A 26,650-nucleotide genomic window follows, 5' to 3' on the forward strand; every position below is an offset into this window, starting at 1 on the left:
TTATGCTCTTTTTCAATGACCTGAGTCTCACATACCGGTTCTCATTTTCAGTGTACATTTTCAACACATATTTGATTTCCTGTCGATTACCAGTGATGCCATTTAACGTATCCATCATTCGCTGAACGTCTTCATCCAACGACCGTAGTTCCGTCTCCAGATCGGCTAGTTCCGATTCGGTGTAATGTTCACCACTCACGCGACGCCTTTTTTTGAAAACGGATTTCAGTTCGTCCACATTCTTTCTTAAAAACAAACAGAGCTCCATGAGTTTTTTCATACCCTTGAGGTCCACGCTCTGGTGATCAACCTCAACGACAGCGTCCACGGGAAAATAATTAGGATTGCAATCTACCTCAAAATTTACATGTGTGTTCCCTGCAAAAACCTTGGATAACTTCTCGAAGTGCTTTCGAACCGAAACTCTTCGATTCTTTTCAATTTGATAATGATTCGGCGATATGTCCCAATGATTTAACTTCGAGATCATGTCATTTGTACACATTTTTGTATTTCATTCTTTCCGATACGTTTTGTAATAAGTAAAATACATTTGCTTTTTTAGAAATAATAATATGACATCTATAGACTGTTTATTTGTTAAATGTTACATTATGCTGAGATATAAGTTTAATTTGTATAGTAACCGTTTTGAGTGTGTGAGGAAAAATTGTAATTTTACGTTTAAATATTTTGCTTAGAATTTAAGAAAGAATAAAATCATGATTTACTATGCTAAATATGTTTAACTATAGAAAGAAAAAATTAAAAAGAACATTATATTAAAATTAAATATAATTAAATTTAACTACCAAATATTTTTTTTGAAATGTCGACCAATTTAGTTAACATTTTACCTAAAAAGTCTATAAAAATATTTGTGAATTTCAAATCACTCTGCGAGATCTAAAAAACATTTTGAATATTGTATTCATGAAATTACTATTTTTAGATTCTTAAAATTCTTAGACTGGTTTAGAACAAAAAAATTAATTTATCGTATACATAGACTTAGTTAAAGAGGTATATAAATGTATAGTAAAATTTAACAGAAAATTGTATGAAAATTTGTGTTAAAGCTTTGTTTTAACCATTGATCAAATTTAAAATAAATACATTAAAATCATAACAAAATATTTATTTTTTTTTAAAACAGAAAAAATTAAGATGAATATTTAGTTAAAAATTAGCACTAAAAATGATTTCATAACATCATAATATAAAAACTTCAAATAATTAAATAAACATATTTAAAAAAAAAAAAAAAATTGTGGGTTTTAAAAATATTAAGCTTTTTGTACGGATTATGTGGTTTTTATTTACTGAATTATAAGAAAACCTTTAGTTTATAATCTGAAATACTTTTTTATATTTAAGGTCTACAACCACTAATTTAGAATCCAAATTACAGTATAATATTTATTATTTTTAATATATTCAAATTCGCTGCCATTCTTATATATAATACTAACATATCACAACACATTTTACCAACTCAAACATAAATTTTTATAATATTATAATACAAAACATTCGTTCAACTATCAAACCAAGACATTCATGGTACAGTATTAATTATATTTTGTGCCGAAGTCTTCGTTAAACACAGAATTAAAAATGATCATTGTGTTGAAAAACCTATCTTATAACAGCTCTTTTGCATGATGGCCAATTTAAACCTTGCACGTTATTGACATATATATATAGGATGTAACAAAACGACCTGACTAAAAAAAACAATTTTGCTAATTAAACGTATGACAAAATTTGCTAATATTATGTGATAAATAAATAATTTAAGAAATATACTCATGTCAGCAAATTCTCAAAAATCATATTTAAAAAAAAAAAATTTTTACGTTCCGAATTAATTTAACCGAAAACATATTGAATTTTAAAAAAATTCTAAAAAATAAGCTTCTTGACTTATATAAATTATTTTTCCACCAAAATTATTCTTATAATCAGATTCACAAATAGCCTATTTTGATTTAATCCAACAATTTTTTATCAAATTTAAATTGTTTTTATTTTCAGTACTAAAATATAAACATTAAAAAAAATACTATACATTTAGTTGTAGGGTCACTTAATGAATAAAAAATAAATAAAAAATATTAATTTTAACAAAAGTTATCCCAAAATTCAGTTCTATCTGTTATATCTTGTATATACTTCTGCAGCAGCCAATGGTGCCATGAGTCGTTTTGGGTATTATTTTCAAGTAACATGGTTCGATAAAATATCTTTCCGAAATTCAGATATAAATAATAAATCAACCGTTGTTCCATCGCGAAGTTTATCTTCCTGTCAAAAGGATTGCTAAGATGAATAATAATAATAATAATTGTATGTCAACATCCAGTGTCCGGTTACCAAAACCTGTCATTTTTTTTCTTTATCCATAATATAGACTTATTGTTTTGGGTTGTTTCAGATGGAGCCGTGATCGTTTGTCATTCTGAACGTTATACAGTTTATTGTAATTCGCGTGTACAAAACGTATAATATAGTCATATAGATCAGAATTATGTCTGATATTCACACATTTTATATGAGATTAACGAGTGTGGGCCGTCTGTGAAAAAAAATAAACAAATCAAAATACGCGTTTCATAGTAATAACATATTATTATTACACTGGAATTTTTATGTTTCCGTGATAAATTCGTTGTTGTTGTAGTTGTTATTGTTTTGAAAGACGTGAGTTATATATTAAGATTTATAATATATTAAACACACTCAAATAATATTTTCAACGAGATGTGACATGCTAGTGTGCGTGTATGTTATATATATATATATGTATATTGTATAACTTATCAAATGTGGTTTTTAATACAATAAAGTATTTAGTAATTTGTTTTCAGAGCAACAATTATGAATCGTGTACGGCAAGATGGACCAAAAACGAGGTATTTTTGGGTGAGTAGTTCTTATATAATAATAAACTATACCGAATAAGAAAATAAGTTTGGTGAATAAGTTTATAGGTAAATTATTAATCTATAATATACTAAATATAAATATGTATTAGCAATTACGCACGATTGTAAATTTATGAGGAACTCTAAGTTAAGTAAGTAAAAAAATATATTGCTAATATTCTATTGTAATAATATAGTACAGAAAAGTAAAATATGAATAAAATAAATAATCATGTGCATTGTGCATTTGTACATCATCAAATGTGCATGTTGCTCACGAAAACAGAATTAATTTCATTCACTCAAACGAGTAATAAATAATTCGTCAAAATTAATTACGCTCACCTTAAATAACAACTGACCATAACTTACTATTATTGACGTATAAAATAAAATTTTAATATAAGATCGAATTAAGTAAACTGCTTATTGATTCAAAAATGGATATGTCAATTATTTGGTTTGGCTAGAGGACAAAATGTTATTAGATCTATCCGAATAGAGTTGGGTTGTTGCATTCAAAGCATGTGTATGCCAACGAATATAGTATAATAAAACAACAATGGCAAAACTAAAATTAGAGTGACAGATTTTAATTTTTAATATTGCTATTCTATAGAATTCTATTATTACAAAATGCATTGATTTTCATTTTTATTAGTAATTCTAAAATTCTAAACGATGTCCAATATGCAATGGACATTTCATAGAGCAAAATTTTGTTTGAAATAACATAACATTGTTAAGTGGTATATTATTACGGTAACTATTAAAAGGCAGCTACTTCTGGTCTGTAGTGATAGAAAAATACCAAAAATTGATGAGATTTGGGTGTTGCACAAAATACTATTAGTTAAACCGATAATAAAATTTAGCATATTTTGATATAAAATATTATAGTCATAGGCCTAAATAGTGTTTTAATTTAAATCTGGAGGGGTTGAATCTGTAGCTCAGATCAGGATACTGAATATTCTTATGATGCTTTTAAATTAAATAATGTGTATCATGAAGTAAAATCATTTGGTTTTTTTTTTTTTTTTTTTTGGGGGGGGGGGGTGCTAAGCCCCCCTAGCCACCTTATTTGCGCCTATGAATACTATAAATTATTTTGCTTTACCTATGACCTAGTAGCCAATGTATGGATCAAATGATGAAGCTAGATGACTGGCTGACGTATATTAGAGGCCGAAGATTTATTATTACTATACATTTTTTTTAAATTATAAACAGTGTTATAGATACCTAATTATTGTGATGGAACTCCGTTATATTATGGAACGGACAAATACGACACACCGGCATATGGGGCACAATATGCATATTATAATAACTGCTGTTATGATGTTTCAAACCATCACAACGCCATTACCGTATTGATTGCTTAAATGAATCATGGTCTCAAATCATAAACTTAAAAAAAAATAGTAATTATCATTACGTAAAACGTATACATAATAATAATTATGAAGCTTCAGGAAAATGTTTTATGACACAAATAATAGTTCGTTATCGATTAATTTGTCATTTTTTTTTTTTTTTTATAAATTAATGCTATAGAACCGATTAAAATAGATTTTAATACGAATAATATTAATAATTATTTAAATCTTCATTATAACAAATAACGACACTTTTTCCAATTGTACGTCTCGGTAAAGCCCCACAAACATATTTTGAAATTTTTACGATTTACTATGATTCTATAGTTATAGTAAAAACTTCAAAATTCAAATGACGAGTCAATATATAAAATACAATAAAAGTATGTGACACAATAGAATACGATACGTGACTCGTAGAAATTGAAGGTCCATTTCAAACAATGTACAATCGGGCAAAGCGAAAATCAGAATATAACAAAAGACAAGCTGTGTCTTATTGCAAATTTCAGGTCACGAACAACCCTCGTAGTACTAAAATTGTTTTCAGAGAAAAATAAATGAATACAAACAAAATTATATACGAGTGATGACTGACCACTGTCTACAAACTTAACTATAGACAAGAGGATTGATGTAGTTTAATGTAAGCCAACTATCAATGGATAAAGATAAATAAGAGTCGACATAAAATAATGCCCATTCAATTTATGTCGGTATTTAAAAACTTATATTTTGAGATATAAAAAGATAAAGTTATACACTATGATAAAAAATACTGGAAAATACCTAATAATATTGAAAAATTCAGAAAAGACAATTTTTCATAAAAAAGTTGACAACAAATTGGAGATAATAGTAAAAAAATGAATTACAAAAGTGTTTGTCGATTTAGCTTAATTCAATTTACTATCTACAACAAATTTCAATTTGTCCAAGAATTTACAAAATAATTACAATAAATTAAAAACAAATTAAAAATTAAATTAGTCTTATATAACATTTTAAAACCAATATTTAATTATTAATGATAAACTTATAAAAATATAAAATACATTTATAAACATGTTGGCTCTTGATATCATTGTATTTATCTATGTGGCTCGTGGACGTATTCATGTTAGCCACCCCTGCAATATGCATTTATATTTCTTACAGCCATTGATTTATTCAACTCGGTGATATAATACATTAAGGTTAATAATCATAGAAAGAAACAATATTTTTGATAAATAATTTGGCCAGTCTTAAAACTTAGATTAAAAACAGTGCTTACAATATAAATATAGTATTTAATGTACGTTGCTTAAATAAGTCTTATACTCGAAATTTTTACGTGCCCAGGTGAAACTGTAGTACCTATTATTTTCCCAACCCATTCTTATAAAATAACTGGATCGTTTAAAATATTATTTTTCATAACAAAGAAAATAACATGGTCATGGCTTTCAATACACAGTGTGTGCCTTTTTGTTCATCGTTAGTTGGTTTTTCGGTGCATAATAACAATAGATTCAATAATTAAAACTAACATTTTTAAACAAGATAACAATTTATGTTATAAAATATATTCACGTAAATAAAGAGTTTCACCCAGGGAATCACCTTAGATAGGCTAACCCATCTAGCCACCCCTTAAATACATAACGAATTATAACAATATTTATGAACCACAACCATATGTAATTTCGACCTATATAATTCGTGTTTTCAACAATTGTAATAAATATTTTTAAATATTTTTTTTAGAGCAAATAAGCATTCGGAAAAATATTTTATTATAAATATATTGCTTTGTAAATATAGAAGTCGTAGATGCATTCCAAACAAACTAGTGTGAATATCAATAATTATGTAATGTGCATTGTACATTGGCGTTTTAATAATTCATAGTACCTAGTTGTTAGTGGTCGACATTATTTGTGCAATTTCAATAAAAAAAAAAACTAAGTTTGTCGGCTATTGATACAAAAAATGTTATTTTTTCTTCAGTTAGCCCACAAATTATTATAGGGATGCTAATTTAAAAACCTAAAGTACTGAGAAACCCCCCTCCCCTTAGATCCAAGTGAAATTACTGCAAATCAAATCATGGGTAAGTAATATTTACACGCTAATCAATTTTAAATTAAATGATAATTTCATTGCATACATTTAGAAGAGAAAATCAATGTCAATTTTATGTAGATTATAAACGTCATTGATGGTTTTTGAATCAACAAACTTAACCTAAATATCGAAAACTAAATCGTTATTTTAAATAGGAAATTTATTTACGCATCGGAATTACATTTTAAATACAAACAGATTAAAAATTAAAAGTGTATGAGTAATTTAGAGTTTTAATCAGTCTTTGTATTAATCCAATAATGAAATAAAACTGAACTAAAATTTTGTTTTTGAAAATTTAATTTAATTAAAATGATCTATAATTGGAAATTATAGTCTTGAAAGTTGTAGCTGTAAGTATAAAAATTAAATACGTATAATACAAATAGTATAAGAAATTGTACATTTATAATATTCATTTATGAAAATCCTTTTTTATAAAAACTAAAAATATATGCAATTGTCATTTATTAACTTCAAATTATAGTTGTTTTCAGATTATTTCAATTATTTCAATTATTATAAAATTGTATTATTTTAACCAACCGATATACATTCAAGTATGTAGCAATAAAACACTATAATAGAATCCTAAAATAGAATATTATTTAATATAACATAATAACATTCAAACCATTATATTATATCCATAAAAGAAAAATATTTTGTCTAATATCTTCATAATATTATTATATTGTTAGGTAAGTAGGTGAGTACCAATTTTGAGTTGTAATAACAAGATGGATGGGTATAACCTAACGGGCGTAAACGAAATATGATTTAGAGGTTGATGTGATAGAATATTTTATATTTATAAGTATATAGATACCTATTTTGATTTTGGAATCAAAACTATTCTGTGTGAAATGTGATTGTTTTTATACAGTAAAAAATAAATAATGAAATAAATAATGAAATAATCTGTAGTTTTCAGTAAAATGAAATGGACAATTTTATATTTTTTTGCAGTTTGAAATAACGAGAATAGTTTGTATTCATAAAATGAAGATCAAATATTATTGTTTTTATGTATAATATAATATATACAGGGTGATTCTTTTATCAAACAACACTCATTATTTCAAAAACTATTGACTTTTTCCAATTTTTTTTTTCTTCAAAATTTTAGATCCATCTTGTTCTAGAACTATACATTTTTAAAATATTTTCAACCTTATATTTATCAGGTAAACCACTATCAACTTTTGATTTTCAATTGAAAACCTATACTTAAAATATCATAAACAAAAAAGGCTATTTTTTCAATGAATTTTCACGTTTAAATTTTCATTTTTCGTTAATCTGTTTACAAGATATATCTTCCCAAAGTTGGGTGGTTTTGGGTGGTGTTTGTGTGTTATAGGTGTATGTTAGGTGGTATTTACACACGAACACCCTATAAGTGTTGTTTGACAAAAAAAATCACCCTGTATATACATATATATTTTTTATCAAATTACCAACAATGTTATGATTTATTTGTTTTTTATAATTCAAAAATTGTTTTGGAATACCTTTAGGATTGATTTAAAGGTTTAAATGCAAAAAAAAAAAGTCAGCTATCAAAGTAAAAATATCTATATTATGACCAAGTTTACTAGTCTACTCTTTCATCAGACCGCAACCTAAATCTACTCCTGATTTCATAAACAATAATAATTGATTCATAGTTTTTTTTTTCATTATAATTACAAAAAATATTTATGATACAAATAAATATAACAACATATTACTAGAAAATTCTCTACGCTGAGATAAAACTCGTACTATTAATCACGATAAATTAATACTAATCATCTTGAAATACAAAAGAGAAGAAAGAAAAATAGTAGGTAATGATAATAATTACAAGAAAGCCAAAACTATTCTTATATTAAAATAATATAAAAAGTAAACGATATGCTAAAAAAAAAAATATTAAATATTGTTCACGACAATTATCTTTTAATTATAATGCTAGTTTTATTTGCCTTTTATTCGTTATCAACACCTGGTAAAAATTTCCTGCAAGTACGAACTTTTATTTTCATTTTGTTCAGTTTCCTCGCCCTCATTGCCATCAACCACTCGTTAGATTTTTAAAATACTAGCCAAGTATTAATCAATAAAAATAAAAAGAGCATTTTTGCTAATTCATGTATGAATGATGTTATAATATGGGCTAAAAAATATTTAAACTTAGCCACGATGTAATGATCACAATTACTTTGATAGGGTAACTTTTTTTGAAATGGCTTAATATGTGCTTAATTTTAAGAGTGCCCAAGTTATTTCAGCTTAACCAATGTTTTAGATTTCAAATTCCAATGAAACAGGAAACAGAAATATAGGTGTAAAAAACTGGGCCAATCTGGTCATGTAAAAGTACACTTGTATGTTGCTTAACTTGGCACTACTAGATTCTGAGTCAAGTGACAAATGTTTAATTCTATATTTTTTTTTATAATTATGTAATGTTTTATTCTATTTTTAGGATCTGTCATTATCACCTATTGGATCGGTAAAAATTAGTCAACATTTGGCTTCAAGGGTGTTTTTGGTAGTAAATATTTTTACCTCATCGGTATACCTACTCTAATATAATATATTAATATTTAATATACATAATAATAAATTACCGGTAGTGATGCTGCCGATAAGTGTGAAAGGCACGCAAACGACGATGACCAGTAGGTCAGCAATAGCCAGGTTGACGATGAATATGTTGGTGGGCGACGACTGCATTCTCACGTTCTTGTACACCACCAGTACCACGGAAATGTTGCCCACGAAGCCCACCAAAAACACAGCTGTATACGCGATGCAGAATAGCACAGTCACCTCGGGTGAGTACCTCATCTGGTACTCCTGCCACGGCCAACCGTCCAGCCCACCATAATCCCAAAGCGCACCACCACTCTGATTGGCGTCCCTGCACACATTTATAGTTAAATATTGTTAAATTATGAGTATTTTGTGTGATATTATAATAGTGCATATAATATGATTCATACAGCTAAAACATATACCACTAAAAACGTACTTTATTCTGTTTAACCTCCTATACTGGCTTTTATATAACAGAATCAAGTATACATTTAATGTTGAAAATATTTAATATGCTCATTTAAAATTATCTGTTTAAATACACAAATACATGAGACTTTTTATTTTACTTTCAGCTCTCAACTGTCAATTTTAATTTTCACTGAAAACTGTAATACTATTTTATACATTATAGAGAATTCTACCCACGTGTGATATCTATTATAGTTGTAATATCTGTTAATCTCATAACTTTTTACCTTGTCATTTAGGTAGTTATTATGTGTACTAATTTTCTATAGTCTATAATTGGTTAGTGGTTACTATTTACTCAACATGAGAATCGTTATAGCAATTAATACCAGTTATTATATCAGTATTTTAATAAGTTTAATAATAAGCTATTATTACAAATATTTTTCAAACCCCGAATCGGCTTAAGAATTCATTTTTGACTACAAAGTAGATTCTTTTTTCTATACACAGTATTCAAAACCTTATAAATAGTGGTTTACTGTACTTACTCAAAAACGTTAAGACATTTATAAAGATAAATTTAATATATTTCACCTAAATAAATCCAAATATATATTTGTCATCATTTTATAATATTAAATTATTAATAGATTCACTTCTGTAAAAATCTAATGTTATCATAATATCATGTATTACACAAAATAATCATAAATCATGAAAAAATTCTTCAAACTATTGATGTAATAGATTTGATTTTATACAATTTAATCAAATAAAACTTTTATTTCCATCTTATTTTATGTTCATACAGTTCAAAATAAACTTAAAATATTTAAGTTATGAAATAATTAATGTTTTCTATTTTATTGTTATTTATAAATTATTTTTTCTGAATATTGATTACGATTGAGTATCAGAGTATAAAATTATATAAAATTTTCATTTAGGAATATAATTTCTACTTGTTCACAAGCTGAGTCTGATTGATTATTATTATTATTATTATTTTTTTTTTGGATTCTATAGAAAATAGAAATGTATTATTGGATAACTTATAGATTGGATAAAAACGTATCTTGTGTGAATTATGTTATCGTTTGCAATTAAAAATCCATGTGTGCGTGTTAAATAAATCAGGTGCCTTCTAAAGTAGACGTTCACAGTTATTTATACGTTTCTAATATAAAAGCAGCTACGAGTATAGTATATACTGTTTATATATATATAAGAGCGTAGCAAAAGTACGCACAAATAGACGGTAAAATAAACAATATAAAAAAGAGAAAAAAACGACTTAGCTGTTATATTTATTTTCTACCCTTACTCGAAATTTAAACGAAGTTACCTCAAAGTTTTATTTTATTCATTAGTTTACTTTATAAAATAAAACATAAATATTTTATAAATACCAAAAAATATTTTGTAGGCACATCGCACATACCATGTACATGTGTGTACAAAAAAAAAAAATAAAATAAAATAAAATAATATCGCATGGTTAAAATAAAACAAAGTTTTTACTAGATACATTATAAATCATAATATTTTACCATGTTTTTTTCATATATAAACATAAAATAATACAACGTTTTGAAAATAATAAGATTCAAAACGACTGTGCCAACATAATTATACAATATATATGAGTTAAATGAGACTATGATGAATATTTGCAAGTACAACAGAAGTCTCTGAATATTGATTAACCCTTACCTATATAATCCATAGATACAAAATCATGCTTGATAATGTTTAATATTGTAAGTAAATTCTGCGTGTGTATGCGTAAAATTCTTAAAATAATAAGTATGTATTTATTCGTAAAATAATTTCAAATCCAAATCCATAATATGTTATATAATTTAAACACTTTAGAGAAATACGCTCTTATCTAAAATATTTAATACTGCATACTAGCTGTTTCTTTGATATACAAAATAAAAATATTGATTTTCAGTTAAAATTTTAAGATATAAATTCAATTTTAATCACAAACATCAACGTAACTATTAATCTACAATTAATATATAAATATATATGTATTAGTAATATACATGTATGTTTATTTATATGGTTTAAAGCAGGTCATTTAAAAAAAAAGATCTTTCCAAAAACAATTTTCTGAATAATGCCTACTTATAGATATTATTTTATATGACAGGAATATCTACACAAATAATAATAGTAATTTTATTTTTTTGGAAATTTTCTGGACTTCGATTGTATAGGTCAATTTATTTAATAAAATTCATATTACGCTGTAAAGAACAAACGATATTTAAGAATCAAAATAACACGGATCGATGAAATACTTTTTATATTAAACAATAAAAATTAACCAAATGGCCTATGTTGCGGCGGGTTCTCCTTACGAAAAAAAAAAAAAATTTAAAAAAATTTAAATTAAATATGAGATTCCATTGCAGTGACATATCTTATGTTTAAGGTGTTAATTTTGTGTATTTTTGTTAAATTTGGAAGTTCAGTTATTTACAGCTGATGAAAAGTTTTTCCCTGATCCTGGGTTTAATAGATTAAATTAACAATCTTACAGTGAATAATTGGAAAAACAAGTCTTGTTTTATGTTTAAAAAAACACAATTTTATTTTAGATGGATCAACAACAAGAAAAAAAACACCTGTTCTAGATATCTGGATATGAAAAAAAATTGTCGAGAGAAAGACTACTATTTTATACTTTTTTTTAATAACCAAGCAATAGCAAATAGACATTGAGTATTATAATGTTAAATTTTTTCTAATAACTCAATAAAAAAAAATTGTTTTTCGTCATAAATTAAATGACATGAAATAAATTAAGTACTTATATAACTACATAGAATATATTTGTATAATTGTATTACTAAACTAAAATAATAGTTAGTTTAGAAAAATCCCACTAAAAACAAAAAATGTATTATATACCCATAAATTAAAATACGAAAAAATAATAATCTTTTTTTTAATTATACATATAATATACTAATTGTTGCATAAGTTGAAATCTGCAAATTAAAGTAATTGTCCAACAGACGTACACACTTTAGTTAAATACGACAAAATCAGGATTCTTAAATTTACCAATCAGTGAACGAATTATGTATCAAAGTCCAGTTATTTACTGTACTAGAAAAGAAAATCACTAACGCTTCAAGTGTTTTGAAGGGTTCGTGACCAGGAAAGATTTTCAGTATATTTAAGCGGAAGGTCATTAAATGGCAATTAGTCCTGGAAAAAACGTGATAATTTGTCTCAATTAAGAGGTAATTTGTAAATTTTTAATTGTTTATTATCTCAAGCTTTAAAAGATTCTAAACAAATTATTTTAATGAAAAAAATAACGTTAGCGTATTATTATAATATAGCCACAGAAACAATATATTTTAACTTACCCTTGCCAAATACGGTATACTATTATAATACTTAATCGAATACACACATTTTTTTTTTTCATTTAATTAAAATGCATTACTTATTTTACTTGAATTGTTTTTATAAACGTTAATTCATAAAATTTAACAAAATCAAAATGAGTAGATTTATGTACTTATAATAATGATAAATTCAAAAATTAATTGTTCTTTAATTATAATCGAAAACAGTTCTCTTAAGTAAAATGCATTATAACAATATAACATTAATAAGTAAAATATTAGAATTGTGTGGGCAAGTTACAATTTATTATTTTTTAACAAAATTATTCAATAGCAATAGGTACAATACAATCATTGGAGAAGAAATATACGATTTTATACGATGATAACGAAATCGCTATATTATATATTTGATGTACAATACGTACACACTATTATGTATTATTGTATCGCGTGTTATATATTATAATTAATATCATTCAAATCACAATAAATATGCATGTATATACTTTTATCACAATCATTAGAATATTGAGCAATTTTGGTGGTCGACATAAGGACGGCTACGGTACATGAATACGAAATATGTATAATAAATAATTTAATTTTCTAAAATTGATTTCAAACGTGTACAATTGAATACGGCAACCTAATAATTGAAAATGAAAACCCTTATTATTTACCCCTAGGGCGTGATGTGAGGCATAAAGAGTCCACAGAAAATTATTGGAAGAATCTTCTATCCTAAATAACTTTTGAAATTCTGGACTTCTGTTTTACTATAAGTACTGGTTCACGAGTTCCGAATTCAAAAATTAAAATAACTAAACTACTAAACAATTGGAAATTTACGTAGATTGTTACCAGAAATACCTAACCTAAATAATTGAAAAAATTATTTTATATCAACCTTTATAACTAAATATGAATTTAAACAATTGAAACTAAGTGGTCATTCATGAAATACATCTTATCCGAAATCAACATCAAATATTTTCTGTAAATAAAATGTATTGACAAATTGTCTTATTAAATATAAAATGTTATGCTAATGAAGCAAATCAAGACGGTAATGTAACATAGGTACCTCATATTAAAAAAAAAAAAAAAAAAAAAACAAAAATAGTCAGCATAAAAACGAACATATCACAACCCAGAGTAATCTAATTCATTTTTTAGTTTAAAGTAATGTCTCATTTTAATATACTGCAGCGTAAGTAATTACATAATGTGATTCTATAATTATTATATTATTATTCATTTGATAAATTTTATAAACTCTAAAAATTTAGAACTGCGCAGAGATCAATTATGATTATAAACTACAAAAGAATATTTTCGCAGTAAGAGGTGGCAGGAACATGAATACAATATTTATCGGATACAAATTATATGATTCGCACAATGAACTCGCAGTTCTGTTTTGTGTTATCATATTGTCTATGAAGTTGAATTTAAATACTCTACCAATAGTTTTATATTTAGTTATAAACACGCAACATATTATACTGATTACATACCCATAACAGTCATTTTAAAACATGGCGTGTTTTAAATAAAATGGAATCCATGGCTTTTCTTTCAATATGTATTATAGTTATTACCCAAGTTATTTCATATTGAAGTATAATATAATATAATAATAATACTGTATAGTATAACATTCACCATCGATTGTCGTGCACAAGCTTAAAAATTATAGGTTTTTATTTTAAATATTAGTTAAAATATAATGCAGGTAACTTGTTAAACTATTTCTGGGATAATAAATCGTGATGTAGGTAAAACGTATAGTGATTCACTAAGCGTTATACCTAATTATCATTTTTTCTTAAATAACTGTGTTATTTAAAATCCTATTTTTAGTATTTTTAAATAGGTATACTTGAAATATTATTGAGATTCTTTGTAATTTTTAAAGAGAATCCTTTAAAAAAAAAAAGAATTTCTGATACTGATCTGATACTGCAACAAGAAGTATCTCAGTTTTCATGATTTTACAGTAGAGCAATAAAACGTGTTTTACTTTATTGAGACTCTTGGCAGGAACAGCGATTTTCAATGTGATTTTAATGAGATACGCTGTGTTATGACCAACGTTTGATATACGTTATGTTATCATTTTTGTGATTTACAGTCTCACCAGTTGTCTAAGCAAAAAAAGTCTGAAATAAAATATTTCCGGACGGTGTTTATCTACCAATATCAATAATAATCTCATTTTGTCAAATTTTGAGATACATCTTGTTGCAGTATCAGCGACGATATGTTTTTCTTCTTTATACTGAAAATTATTTAGCAGATAATTCAAAATGTTGAAGTATTAAAATCAAAATTCAAATGAATAGTTTTTATGTTATTTAAATTTGTGTACAAAGGTTTAAGGATCCGTTAAAGGTCCATAATGATGGGGATAGTTAGGATTTCATGATTTAAATATTTAAGTAATTTATAATAATAATTCAAAATTTATGATACAGTTATAAAAATATAATATATTTAGATCCAAAATCACATGCACAGTATATATTTTTGTAATTTACAAATAAAGTATCATGTTAAGACTAGATTTTTAATTCAAATAATTATTGTTATAAAAATAAACAATTAAAAGGTAACTTTTATATATTTGATGTTGATACTTATAATACAATTGTGTTTAATATTCAATTAATTCAAATTTTAAATAATTACTTTAATAACACAATGAAAATATTTCCAAAAAATAAAGTAATAAGGAAAAACTCAAATAATGAATTATAAAAATATAAATATAAAATTAAATAAAAATGAAACACATACCATTCTGTAATATATGAAATTTGATTTATAATTAATGGCAATTTACTAATATCACTACTTATAGTCTATGTATTAAGTATAACTTAAATAGTTAAATGAAAGTAATAACACAAAATCGTTGTAAACTTGCAAAATAATAAAATTGTACTAAAAACCAAAAGTTTATTTAAAGTTCCTAATAACAAATAATATGTTTTATAATTATAGTAAAATATGTTGTGTGTAATAATGATCTTAAAAATCTGTTATCGAATTGTTTTGATAGTTTGAAAAATTCACGAAAAACCACTTAAAAAACAATTTTTGGTATGCTTAAGGTCGCCGTAGACAATTTTAGTGTACATATATGTACTTATGTTGTTGGTCTTGTGTGTTATATTCACGACGAAGTTTTTTTTTATCATAGAATATCAGAACGTTTTAGTAAAACTCAGAAACTCAGTAGATAGCTATAAGCCACTTAAGTGAAAAAAAAAATAATATTACTAAATAAAACGCAAGGTTCTGCAAAACCATAAATTAAAAAAAAAAAAAATTGAACTTTCAAATTATATAAGTGTAACAAAACATCTAACATTATTGAACGGAATTTTAATTTGAATATGTTGGTATGACTTTTGATCAGATAACAAATAACAATTTTTCTAATCCAACTTTAGACAATTTAAGATTATTTAAATACCTAAGAATAATAAAACATATAATACAGCATCTTGCAATTTAGATAAATACAATGAACAATGATGTCATCATGACTTTTTCATCATAATTCATAGTAAAAATATACAAATTAATGACTATAGACAATGATCAATAATATAAATTAAATACTAATTTATATCAATTATAGACAGTACGAGGTATGTATAATAATATTTTTTCATTTGATGTGTGATTAGCTGTATGAAATAAAATAGTTTTTTATCTTTTAAAAACAATCAAAGAATTTTAACTTAAATTGACTTGCATAATACGTTGTAGAAAAACATATTATTTAAAAAAAATAATAATAATAAACATTTACTATTTCACCATTGTTTTATAAATGTTGATATTAAAAATATTTTAAGGCTGTAAACGATTATGATAAATGGCACTAAAATCGACATGTTCGATCAGTAGCATGTAATATTTTTTAAGAGCGTTATACATATATAAAAAAACAAATGATTTGAAAAAAAAAGAGCTTATTTTATTTTAAATTCATTATTATTACTCAGTAATTTTTCAAAGCTATATGCAATATGAATTCGTTATGAGTAATAACATCAAAAGGTTCAAATGCAAAAAAAAACTGAAAAGTTATTTTAATACTTTTAAACATTAACATTTCAAAGATAAATTATATTTAAATAATTTATTAACAAAAAAAATCTATTAATCATGAGTTTGGATGAACTTATTATGGTTATTAGGTAAAAATATGGCACAAATATCCGTTACCGTTTCGCTGCATATATAATATATATAATGATTTAGTGAATGTAAATTATATCTTTGATCTTATACGAACATAAATATTAAATAATTGTCGAAATATAAGAATTCATTTTTAACCATATATTGATAGAAGAGTATAATTTTTTATTTTGTAATATTATATAATACTATAGTATTCAAAGTTAAGCTAGTTGAATTTAAAAAAAGAAAGTTTATTTGAAATTTGTAACATTAAAAAAAAACCAATAGATTGCTTTCATGCAAATGTGACGTTTTCGCTCGCTGATAACACTTCTTCAGTATTAATTATCTTTTAGTAAATATTGGTACACATATTATTATTTGTATGGCTAGGTTGTGGCTGTCAGTTGGTAGATACTTATTTTTTTAGTTTTTTTAGAACCAAAATAGAATGAATATAAGATGACGTATCTCAATAATTCATACGATCGAGTTGGCCTTGTCGAAAAAAAAATAATATTGCGTTATGCTTGCAAATGTTTTATAGGTGTGAATGATAATATTAAATTTATATAAAAATATATCTATCATCGTCGGCGGGACAATCGAAATAAATCCAATCCCGAAGTAATTTTCCCAAAGGCACAATACGCTGTGTCGTTTATACGTACGTTAATACATATATATATATATATATATATATATATATATATGGAATAAAAAAATGATGGTATAAACACACACGCGCGCGTACGCGTAAACCATTTATAAAATGTTTTAATGGGTTTTTCGTGAGCTTTTGTCACTATACAAAATATACATGGGAGTGAAAATATAATGCGCCGCATAAAAATAAAAACCGTGGAATTTCCGTGAGATTTTTTTTGGATGCAAAAAAACAATACGATACAAAGGGGTTTTATCTTCTTTGCATCTTTTAAAAAGAAATTCAATAGGTCTAAAAAAACCTGGCAGCTCATTTTTTCATTTAGGTACTCGTAAAAATAATTACCTTGATTGGCTAAAACATTATCGTTAAAATCTTTAGTGTTCAAACAATATAAAACGATGTTTTACCCCGCTTTCGGTAACCCAATATTGTGGAATAAAATTAAATCAACATTGATCATCAAAGAACCAAAAGTAAATTAGGTATAATATCTATTGTAATGACATAATATTAGGTATAATATCTATTGTAATGATATAATATTAGGTATCTACAACTTACCATCACGATTTATTAAACTTTTGATAACGACAAGACACAGCCACATTCAAATACAACTAGTAGAAATAATATTATATTATAATATGAGCCAAATGCCTCAACAAATAACTTCTTCAGATTCTGAGCAGGGGTGTGAATGTATTGATTACACAATGCAGTACTTATGTATGTTTTTTGCCGATAACATGATTTTTAGTACTTAAAAACCATAATAATGTCTACTTAGGGTCCTTTTCTATTGAGTAAATGAATATTGTTCTTAATTTTGGGAGATAGTCAAAATTTCAAATATTTTTCAAAATTGTGTGAAAATACTAAAAAAAACCTAAACATTTTCACCAATTATTTATAATGGTGTAACTTCTAAATGATAAAATTTAAATAATAATTTTAGATTAAGATTTAGGTGTACGATCACTGAACGACGCTTTTAGGGCATTTGTATATTAATTTCAAGCTTTGGTTTTCAGTCGAAAATAACATAAACATTTGTTGAGTGTCAAAAAGAAAATAAAACAAGCCGATTTCACAGAAATTACTTGAAAGTATAGTTATATTTAAAATTGACATGCTACAAAATATTCCAATTTTGTCTGATTTAGGCATGAAAATCCTTTTGAGAATAATATATATTATGTTAAATATAATAAACATTGGCATACCTATTGTTCAAGTTGAACTTAAAACGGATTTTCATTGTCACTGTGAGTCACGAACCCGTCCCAAAGTATTTATTGATGTTCATTTGCGGAAGTTTTCCCACAAAACTATCAACTTTCATTTAAAACCATACTACCTACACCTGCGTCAAATCTTTCCGAATCACTGGTCATGATAAACTGATTCAATGAAACTCAAATCGTAAATGATCGATAAACGCTCACAATGTATTCAGTATTGTATTATATATTTTCAGCAAACTATTAATGGTTAATTCATATATTTTAAAATGCTTTCAAATCAAAATAACGATATTAATTTATATTTTTCACATAAAAAGAAAACCAAACAACACGTATAATTATTATTATATTTTCATAATGTTAATTTTTTTGTTCCATTGTTATATTTGTTTCAAAACAAATTTGAGGTATCTATCATATTTTATACCTTCTCTCTAAAATAAATTTGAAATTTTCCATTTGTGCACAATTATTTTGTAATTTATAATAAGTTATAGATTAAAACAAATTAGTCGACTTCGTTTTTTTTCAAATGCGATCAATGATTAGAAGAGGTTAAAGATAACAAATAATAATTAAGATATTGTTAATAGGTATTGTAGAAAAACCATACCTTTATAATTAGCATGTAGAATGAAATATCATCATAACCTAAAACTCGAGGAAGGCAAAGTAATCGAATCTATCAAAAATGTTGAATAATTTATTGAAAGACCTACAAAATTTTATTATAATAACTATTGTGCCTATATATTTTCAGCGTGCATTCAATTTCACGTGAATGATTTATCCTCCATCCAGTTATGGGAAATTTAAATTTAATATTTGAATTCCGTGACAGGTATAATGATATTCTGCTGATTTTTTTATTTCGTGACATTTCACTACGTTTTCATAAAATCATAGTTTTGGTACAAATAAAAACATTTTGTATTTCCACTTGACAATATTTTCAAATCGTATTCTACGTATAAACGCATGCATGTGTTCGAACGTGCATACACATATTTTATGTAAATTAAAAAAATAATAATTACGATGGAATTTTTTTTCACCATTTCCTCTTGAATTATTATTATTTTTATCTCAATGTTTCATATATTTAAATATTTAATCCTGATAATTTTCTTCCATTGAGCTATGCTAACGCATAAAATTAAAAACCATCACTTCAAACTTTCAATAATTTGAAACCTTTGGTAATTTAAAGTAAATTCTAGATCCCTTGAAAATCACGTGGTAATTAATTAAATTTTTGGAGAACTAAACACGTGAAAATTTGAAATTATCATTCGTTCAATGCTCGGTAATTCGAAGTAAATTCACCAAATTAAAAAAAAAATGAAACCAAATTCAATGAAGCAGAAAACCATTACAGATTTCTTCAAAAAATAATAATATTAATTTACATAGTATAATATTATTAGGTATATAATTGAATTTAATTAACAATTTAAAAACAATAAATAAATCTAATATATGTACCACATGATATTTTAAAATAATTAATAATATTATGAAAAAAACAAAACTTTTTCTTAACTCTTAGCTATTAGAATTTTTATTTTTGCTCTTTTGTTACTTTGAACTACTCAAAAATTTGAACTCTCGGTAATTCAAACAATCTCGTCAACTTCGAATTATCGAGAGTCGACTGTAGTACGAATTTAAATATAATTTTATTCACTAATATGTAGGTAAATCTATATTGCATCTATAACTAAAATATAGTAGTATAACATAAGAAATAATCACTATAAATACTATATCAATTAAAAGAAAATTATGTTCGTATAAAATATATTGTACATAATTCAAAAAAAAAAAAAAAATATGTAATAATTTTGAACAAATGATTGATTGAAAACAAGATGGAAAGATTTAGACTGTAAAGGCATAGAGTTACTTAGGGGTGATTCGAATAAGAAGTAAAAATTGTTGGTTAAAGAAAAATGGAGGCTAGATTTAGAAACGGGATGGACTTCAGTAGCTGATAACCAGGAGAAGAAGAAGAGGTAGTCACATAAAGTGAGAAATAATTATCCAAGAAATGTGAATTAAAATATTCAACATACATACACAGAAATGTAGGCTATTTAAAGACATTATTTTATATAATAACTAGTTTTGATTTTTATTAAAAAAAGTTTTATTTTTATTTTTAATACATAATACCTAATTGATTTGATTTTTATACATGCATGTTAGAACAAACAAATAATTTATGAAGATTTATTATCTTGAGTTTTTGTGTTTCACTTGACATAAATGTATTTTAAAAGTATAAAGTCCTTCTTCTATTTTAATTTTGTTCATAGTTGAACTAAATTTTACTCGTTTTAAGGTGGTTTTGATATATCCTTAAGATTAATATATTAGGAATATTTTACGTAAATAAGTTGTTTGCTTTATTAGTATTTGAATTATATTGATATTTAATTCTATGTTTTGTTATATTTGATTAAATTCAATTACACACTAATTTAAATGAATTTAAAACAAGAATGTAATATCAAAATAATCAATATGTAATTTCATACATACCGATCGATGATCACGAATTTTCCAGAGATTGTATTGAATATAATTAAATGAAGTAAGTTATCAACTGCTAGAATCATTTAAATTCCGAAAATTCTTTAAAGGTAATTATATTTCAGTGAAGAGACACTAACGATTAATCTATAACGTATCAAAATCTCAAACGTGCACTGAAAAATTCGATAAATTAAATAACGCATTTAGTTATTTAATTAGTTCTAGTTAATTTCCCAAAATAATCTCAATGAAGAACATGAGTTTCAAAGTTTAAATCAAAAGCTTTCAATTCGTTTATCATCTTGCGATTGATAAATTTATCACATAATTATAATCTGATTTTAATTTTTTTGATGATTGCAACGAATTGAAAATAATAAAAATAAGTTATTCAAATTATCATTATGTTACAAATTGACAATAAATAATAAATGTAATATAAAGAGTGTATAATAGTAGTATAATATGTGACGTTTTTTTGTAGGTAACTATCTAATAAATAATAATAAGATATTTTTATAAAACATACTATGTGAAATTCACACTTTCTTCAATACAGTTAACTAACTAAATTAAGTTTTGAAAAATTTGTAATTATTTAGTGTGTGTTTATGAAATTCAACTAATAATAAATTATTATTATCGTTGATTAATGAAGAAATGTATAACTCACCTTTTTAAAGGTAACCTACTACCTAGTGGTTAGCTGTAAGAAAAATATTAAAATAAGTAATTTAATTTGAAAAATCATATTATATTAAATATTTTAATTGCCAATTAAAAATTATTATAAATTAATTTAAAAAATAAATCTTTATACATTATTTTAGGTCAAATGTAAAATAACTACTAATATAAATTTCATATTCTATATTCCTTGCGTAGAATGAACGCTTTTCTAATTTCCATAATAAACTTCATAATCCATTGTATAAGTAGGATCAATTATTCTTCGTTTTTGTGTTGATAATCAATAATATCAAGATGGCAAGATAAAACATGATTCATGATTAATTATTATTATATCAGTCACACAATGTGCTATATATAAAATATGGATGAGTACTATAAATTTTAATTTGGGTAGTTATTGGATACCTATCAAATATTTAAGTATTTATTTATTTATACAGTTTATCAAAAAATTATAATAATATCGAAATATTTGTTAAATAAATTTACCTAAACGATCTAAACTATATCCCTTATAAATATTTCAAATATCTATTACCTCTAAACTATGATTCGATTATCTGTTTTTAAAATTAGAAATAATTTACATTAGACAGGATTTAGACATGGATGTTGTGTTATAATCTACGTATATTCAACGAGTTAAATAAATGGTGGTATCCGATAAGATAAATATATATTATCTTATGATATTATTTTAAATTTGTTGAATTCTAATATGTATCGATAAAAAAAAATGAAATTGGGTAGTCACTCAACTGTATAGGTACTATACCTATGGGCTGGCTACTTACGTAATGGTAATATGTTGCATGTGGCTATTAATTCTTTTAAAATCTATTAACAAAATTGTATTCCACATTTCATGCAACTGCATAATGGAAATATTTTATATTGACCCCTGTGTTTAGAAAAGAAGTGATATTATTTTATGTTATACTAAAAAGTAATAAACTAAATGTTTTCATTGTATATAAATCATTTGTTTAAAAAATTATTGTTGTAAATAAACTATAGTCGTATATAAACGAACGTGTAGTCTACGATAAAAATCTACCAACGTTAACTTGATTTTAAATTCAATATTAAAATAGTAATTTTTGATGACATATTTTGACATTATGACTATATTATATTCCTTTTATACATAACGCGTTTAGATTTCGATAATATTATACCTACCACCCATTAAGTTTAGAAAATATTCGTGAATAAATATAAATAAAATATCTAATTTGAAACGATTAAATATTATTGTGTTATTTATTTACACGGAACATTTGCTACAAACTACAAAGTACAAAGGTAACCTACTATTTCAAAAATTTACGTTAAGATTTAAGACTATTATTTAGAAGCAAACAAATAACGAGACTATTTATTTATCTGTATCATCCCACTACCAACATTCACCACACAACGATATTACAATCAATATATTATGATATAATAAAACAATTTCTGTATAAAAATGTGTGATGCTTTTGGAACTTAATTTTTTTTACTTCAATTTGTGTGTGTTAAAATTCTTAAAAGTACGCCTTCTTTAGATGTTTTAAATTTAAATTCCCTAACAGAATTAACAGAAGTCACATAAATAAATAAAATCAGATGCTCAACATAAATTTATTTTCCTGTTGGAATTATAAAGAAAACACCTTATGTCATGTAGTTTATAAATAATCTGTTCACAGTTACATACTTTTGTACAACAAACTACGATTATTTATTTTTATAACATATTAATCATAAGCAGTCGGTATAAACAGTCATTGATAAATTATACTATGCCTCGGAACACAAATGTTTATCGTATCATTATACTTATTATTATCTATATACATTTTAGCTTCTGTATACCTATGTACCTACCCAGTGGCGTAGCAAGGATTTTTCAAGGGGTTAAGTAAAAATTAAACTTAGTTTTTTACAGTTTTCGTAATATTTGTTGCCCAATTGAACTATTCAAAAACAAAGCTCAGTTGTGAACTTGTGAAATGTGAATGTACAATATTTTATAATTATATATTATAAACACCTCAATATGAAAATTAATACATTTTTATCTACACAGGTTATAAAATTATACATAACAAATCAAATCCTAATAATATTATGAACATAGCTAGGTATAATATTTACTATTTATCTATATCGAACGTATTCTTCTTTTTTTTATTATTAGTATTACTTAACTCACCGCATTAATTTTTGATGATGCTTGAGATACTGCTAGACTTGTTTTTAGGTGTGTTAACCTGGCACCCCAAGGTCAAAATTTCGACTTGAAAACTGTTTGGTATTATGTAACATTTTGTAACGACATCGGTGCCCCGGAAAACGGCGTTACAAGTTCCGGGTGCCAGGGTAACGTTACCCCAGCACCCCAAACATTAAATAATTAAAATTTAGACTTGAAAACTGTTTGGAATTATGTTATTTATTATGTAACATTTTTGTAAACGCAAAACAAATTTTGTAACCTCATCGGTGCCCCGGAAAACGGCGTTACAAATTCCGGGCATTAATGATGAGATGGATAAAATTCATTTCTGTGATGTATAGAAAAAGAAGCATGTAACGAAAACTATGATCATAAATTGTATTTATTCAATGTATTTAATATACATTATAATGTCTTATGTATAAATATAAAACAATAGATATGGAAAAGCCAGGGGGGCATATACTACTCACCCTCGTCTTAGGCATTATTGGCCTGAGCAGACTATTTGAGCGTGTTTTCCTGTATCCGGATCAAGCCCGGAAATCCGACATACACATAGTGAAACACACAATAATAATTATACTATTTATTTATGATTCCTATTCAAATAATATGTATTTTGTAGTTTTGTACCCATTTGATTAAAATTTACTTTCCTTATTTAATCATTTATTTATTTTTATAACAATACTCGTATACCTGTACTTGGACCGTAGAACAGTGTCCATTTTTTAATGCGAGTCTCCAAATTATTTATTTTCTTTACAATAACCAAATGAGCTGGCAGGTTATTATCAATTATCTGAGGTACAAAAACCACCCTGTAGTAGTGATCCTTTTCTTGTGTGATTTTAATGAAAGGGTTACATTTGATATGTCAGGTCTCAGCGCTATTGGTGATCTTAATGTCCAGACCAAATTATTTAAGTGGATTTCTGGGATGTGTTTTTAATGTACATCTTAAAAAATATTCTTACAATTGATAGGTACCTATACAACTAAAACTATTTTTCCATATTATTTGTCTACAAAATATAAATTCACTATTATATATGATTCATAGTCTAACTATTCGATACATCTTGTATAAAACAATGAATTTTGTAATATATTTTGAATTTTTCAAGTCAAAAAACTTTTTAACATTTTTAATTGAGTATAATATTTTTATGTGATTTTTATATTGGATATTTATTTGTTTCTTATATACATTATTATTATAATATTATACAAATCAACAGGCACTCATAGTCTACAAAAATTTTAAAACTATCATCATGCATCTGTAAAACTATTGTTACCGTGGTATAATAGGCATTTATCTGGTAATGTAGACGTACCTTGGAAACTCCATGTATAATATATTATGATATTATAATATTTAAAGGACCCGCAGCTCTTGTCTGTCGATAAGCAATCCCACTGCCCAACAAATCGACGATGTTAGTTCAAAACAGTTTTCTATAATATGATATAATATATATGTCTAAGCGTTGTGATTTGCGAGTTTTATCGAATCACGATGGTAATAATAACAATAATAATGTATAATTATTATAGTGAGTTCTCCTCTCGAAAATGCCATGGACATTGGTGTGGAGGATAAATGGCTGAGAAAAAGAACCGTAACTCATCGGTGACGACTTTCCCGGTGGCCATCAACAAGTGGTGAGTGGGTGGTCGAGCAGGTGACGGCGTTGACGGTGACGTTGTCGGCGGTGACGGAGTGACTAAGCGGTTCGGACACCGCGGAAGACCGGCAGCGGCGGCGAGATGTCGCATGTTTCCGCGACCTGGAATACGTACGGGAAGTTACGCGAAAACGGTGCGACGACGGCGTCTCGCAACCGATGCGATGTGCGTGCGCGCGGCGGAACGGCCCCCAGCTGTCTGCGAGCACGGCGCGCCGGTTCGCGTATTATTATTATCATTATTTTCGTAAAGCACGCGGCGGTGTTTTATGTACAGAGTGATTCACCTGCAAACATGCTCACAACCTTTTATTGTTTAATGCGGCGTATTAAAGTTATTCGAATTATGTTTTTTTTAATTTATTTAAAAAAATAATATATACTTTTAAATCTGAAGATCATAATATTTTCGAAAAGTTATTTTTATTAATTTAGTGTAATGTATTCAAAGACTGAAATATACGCACTTTAAAAAAAATGTTTCTGATTTTTACATTGATTTTAGTCAAACGCGTCCTATAAAAATGCTCATGGATTTAAATCGCAAAAAAAAAAATAATAATTTGTATTTGTTTTTATATTATAGTGGATC

The 26,650-nt window shown here is 25.6% G+C and overlaps 1 protein-coding gene across 2 annotated transcripts in view; it reads right to left on the reverse strand.

Annotated features, from left to right (window-relative positions):
* The window catches only part of LOC107164816 (neuropeptide SIFamide receptor-like), a 52,944-nt gene extending 26,697 nt beyond the window's left edge, over window positions 1-26,247 (reverse strand). The window contains exons 1-2 of one of the 2 annotated variants that reach the window (XM_089219191.1): window positions 25,998-26,247; window positions 9,037-9,329 (exon numbers count right to left, since the gene is read on the reverse strand). In XM_089219191.1, coding sequence (XP_089075317.1) covers window positions 9,037-9,329; window positions 25,998-26,149 — 445 coding nt within the window. In that variant the 5' untranslated portion in view covers window positions 26,150-26,247. Of the gene's footprint in view, window positions 1-9,036; window positions 9,330-25,707 lie in introns of both variants that reach the window. The other variant, XM_089219192.1, reaches the window with a different exon arrangement.
* Window positions 26,248-26,650: the final 403 nt, after the last annotated feature.

This window comes from Diuraphis noxia, unplaced genomic scaffold, assembly GCF_037042655.1.
Source record: "Diuraphis noxia isolate RWA-SAM2 unplaced genomic scaffold, SU_Dnox_SAM2 contig0002, whole genome shotgun sequence".
Taxonomy (NCBI): Eukaryota; Metazoa; Arthropoda; class Insecta; order Hemiptera; family Aphididae; genus Diuraphis; species Diuraphis noxia.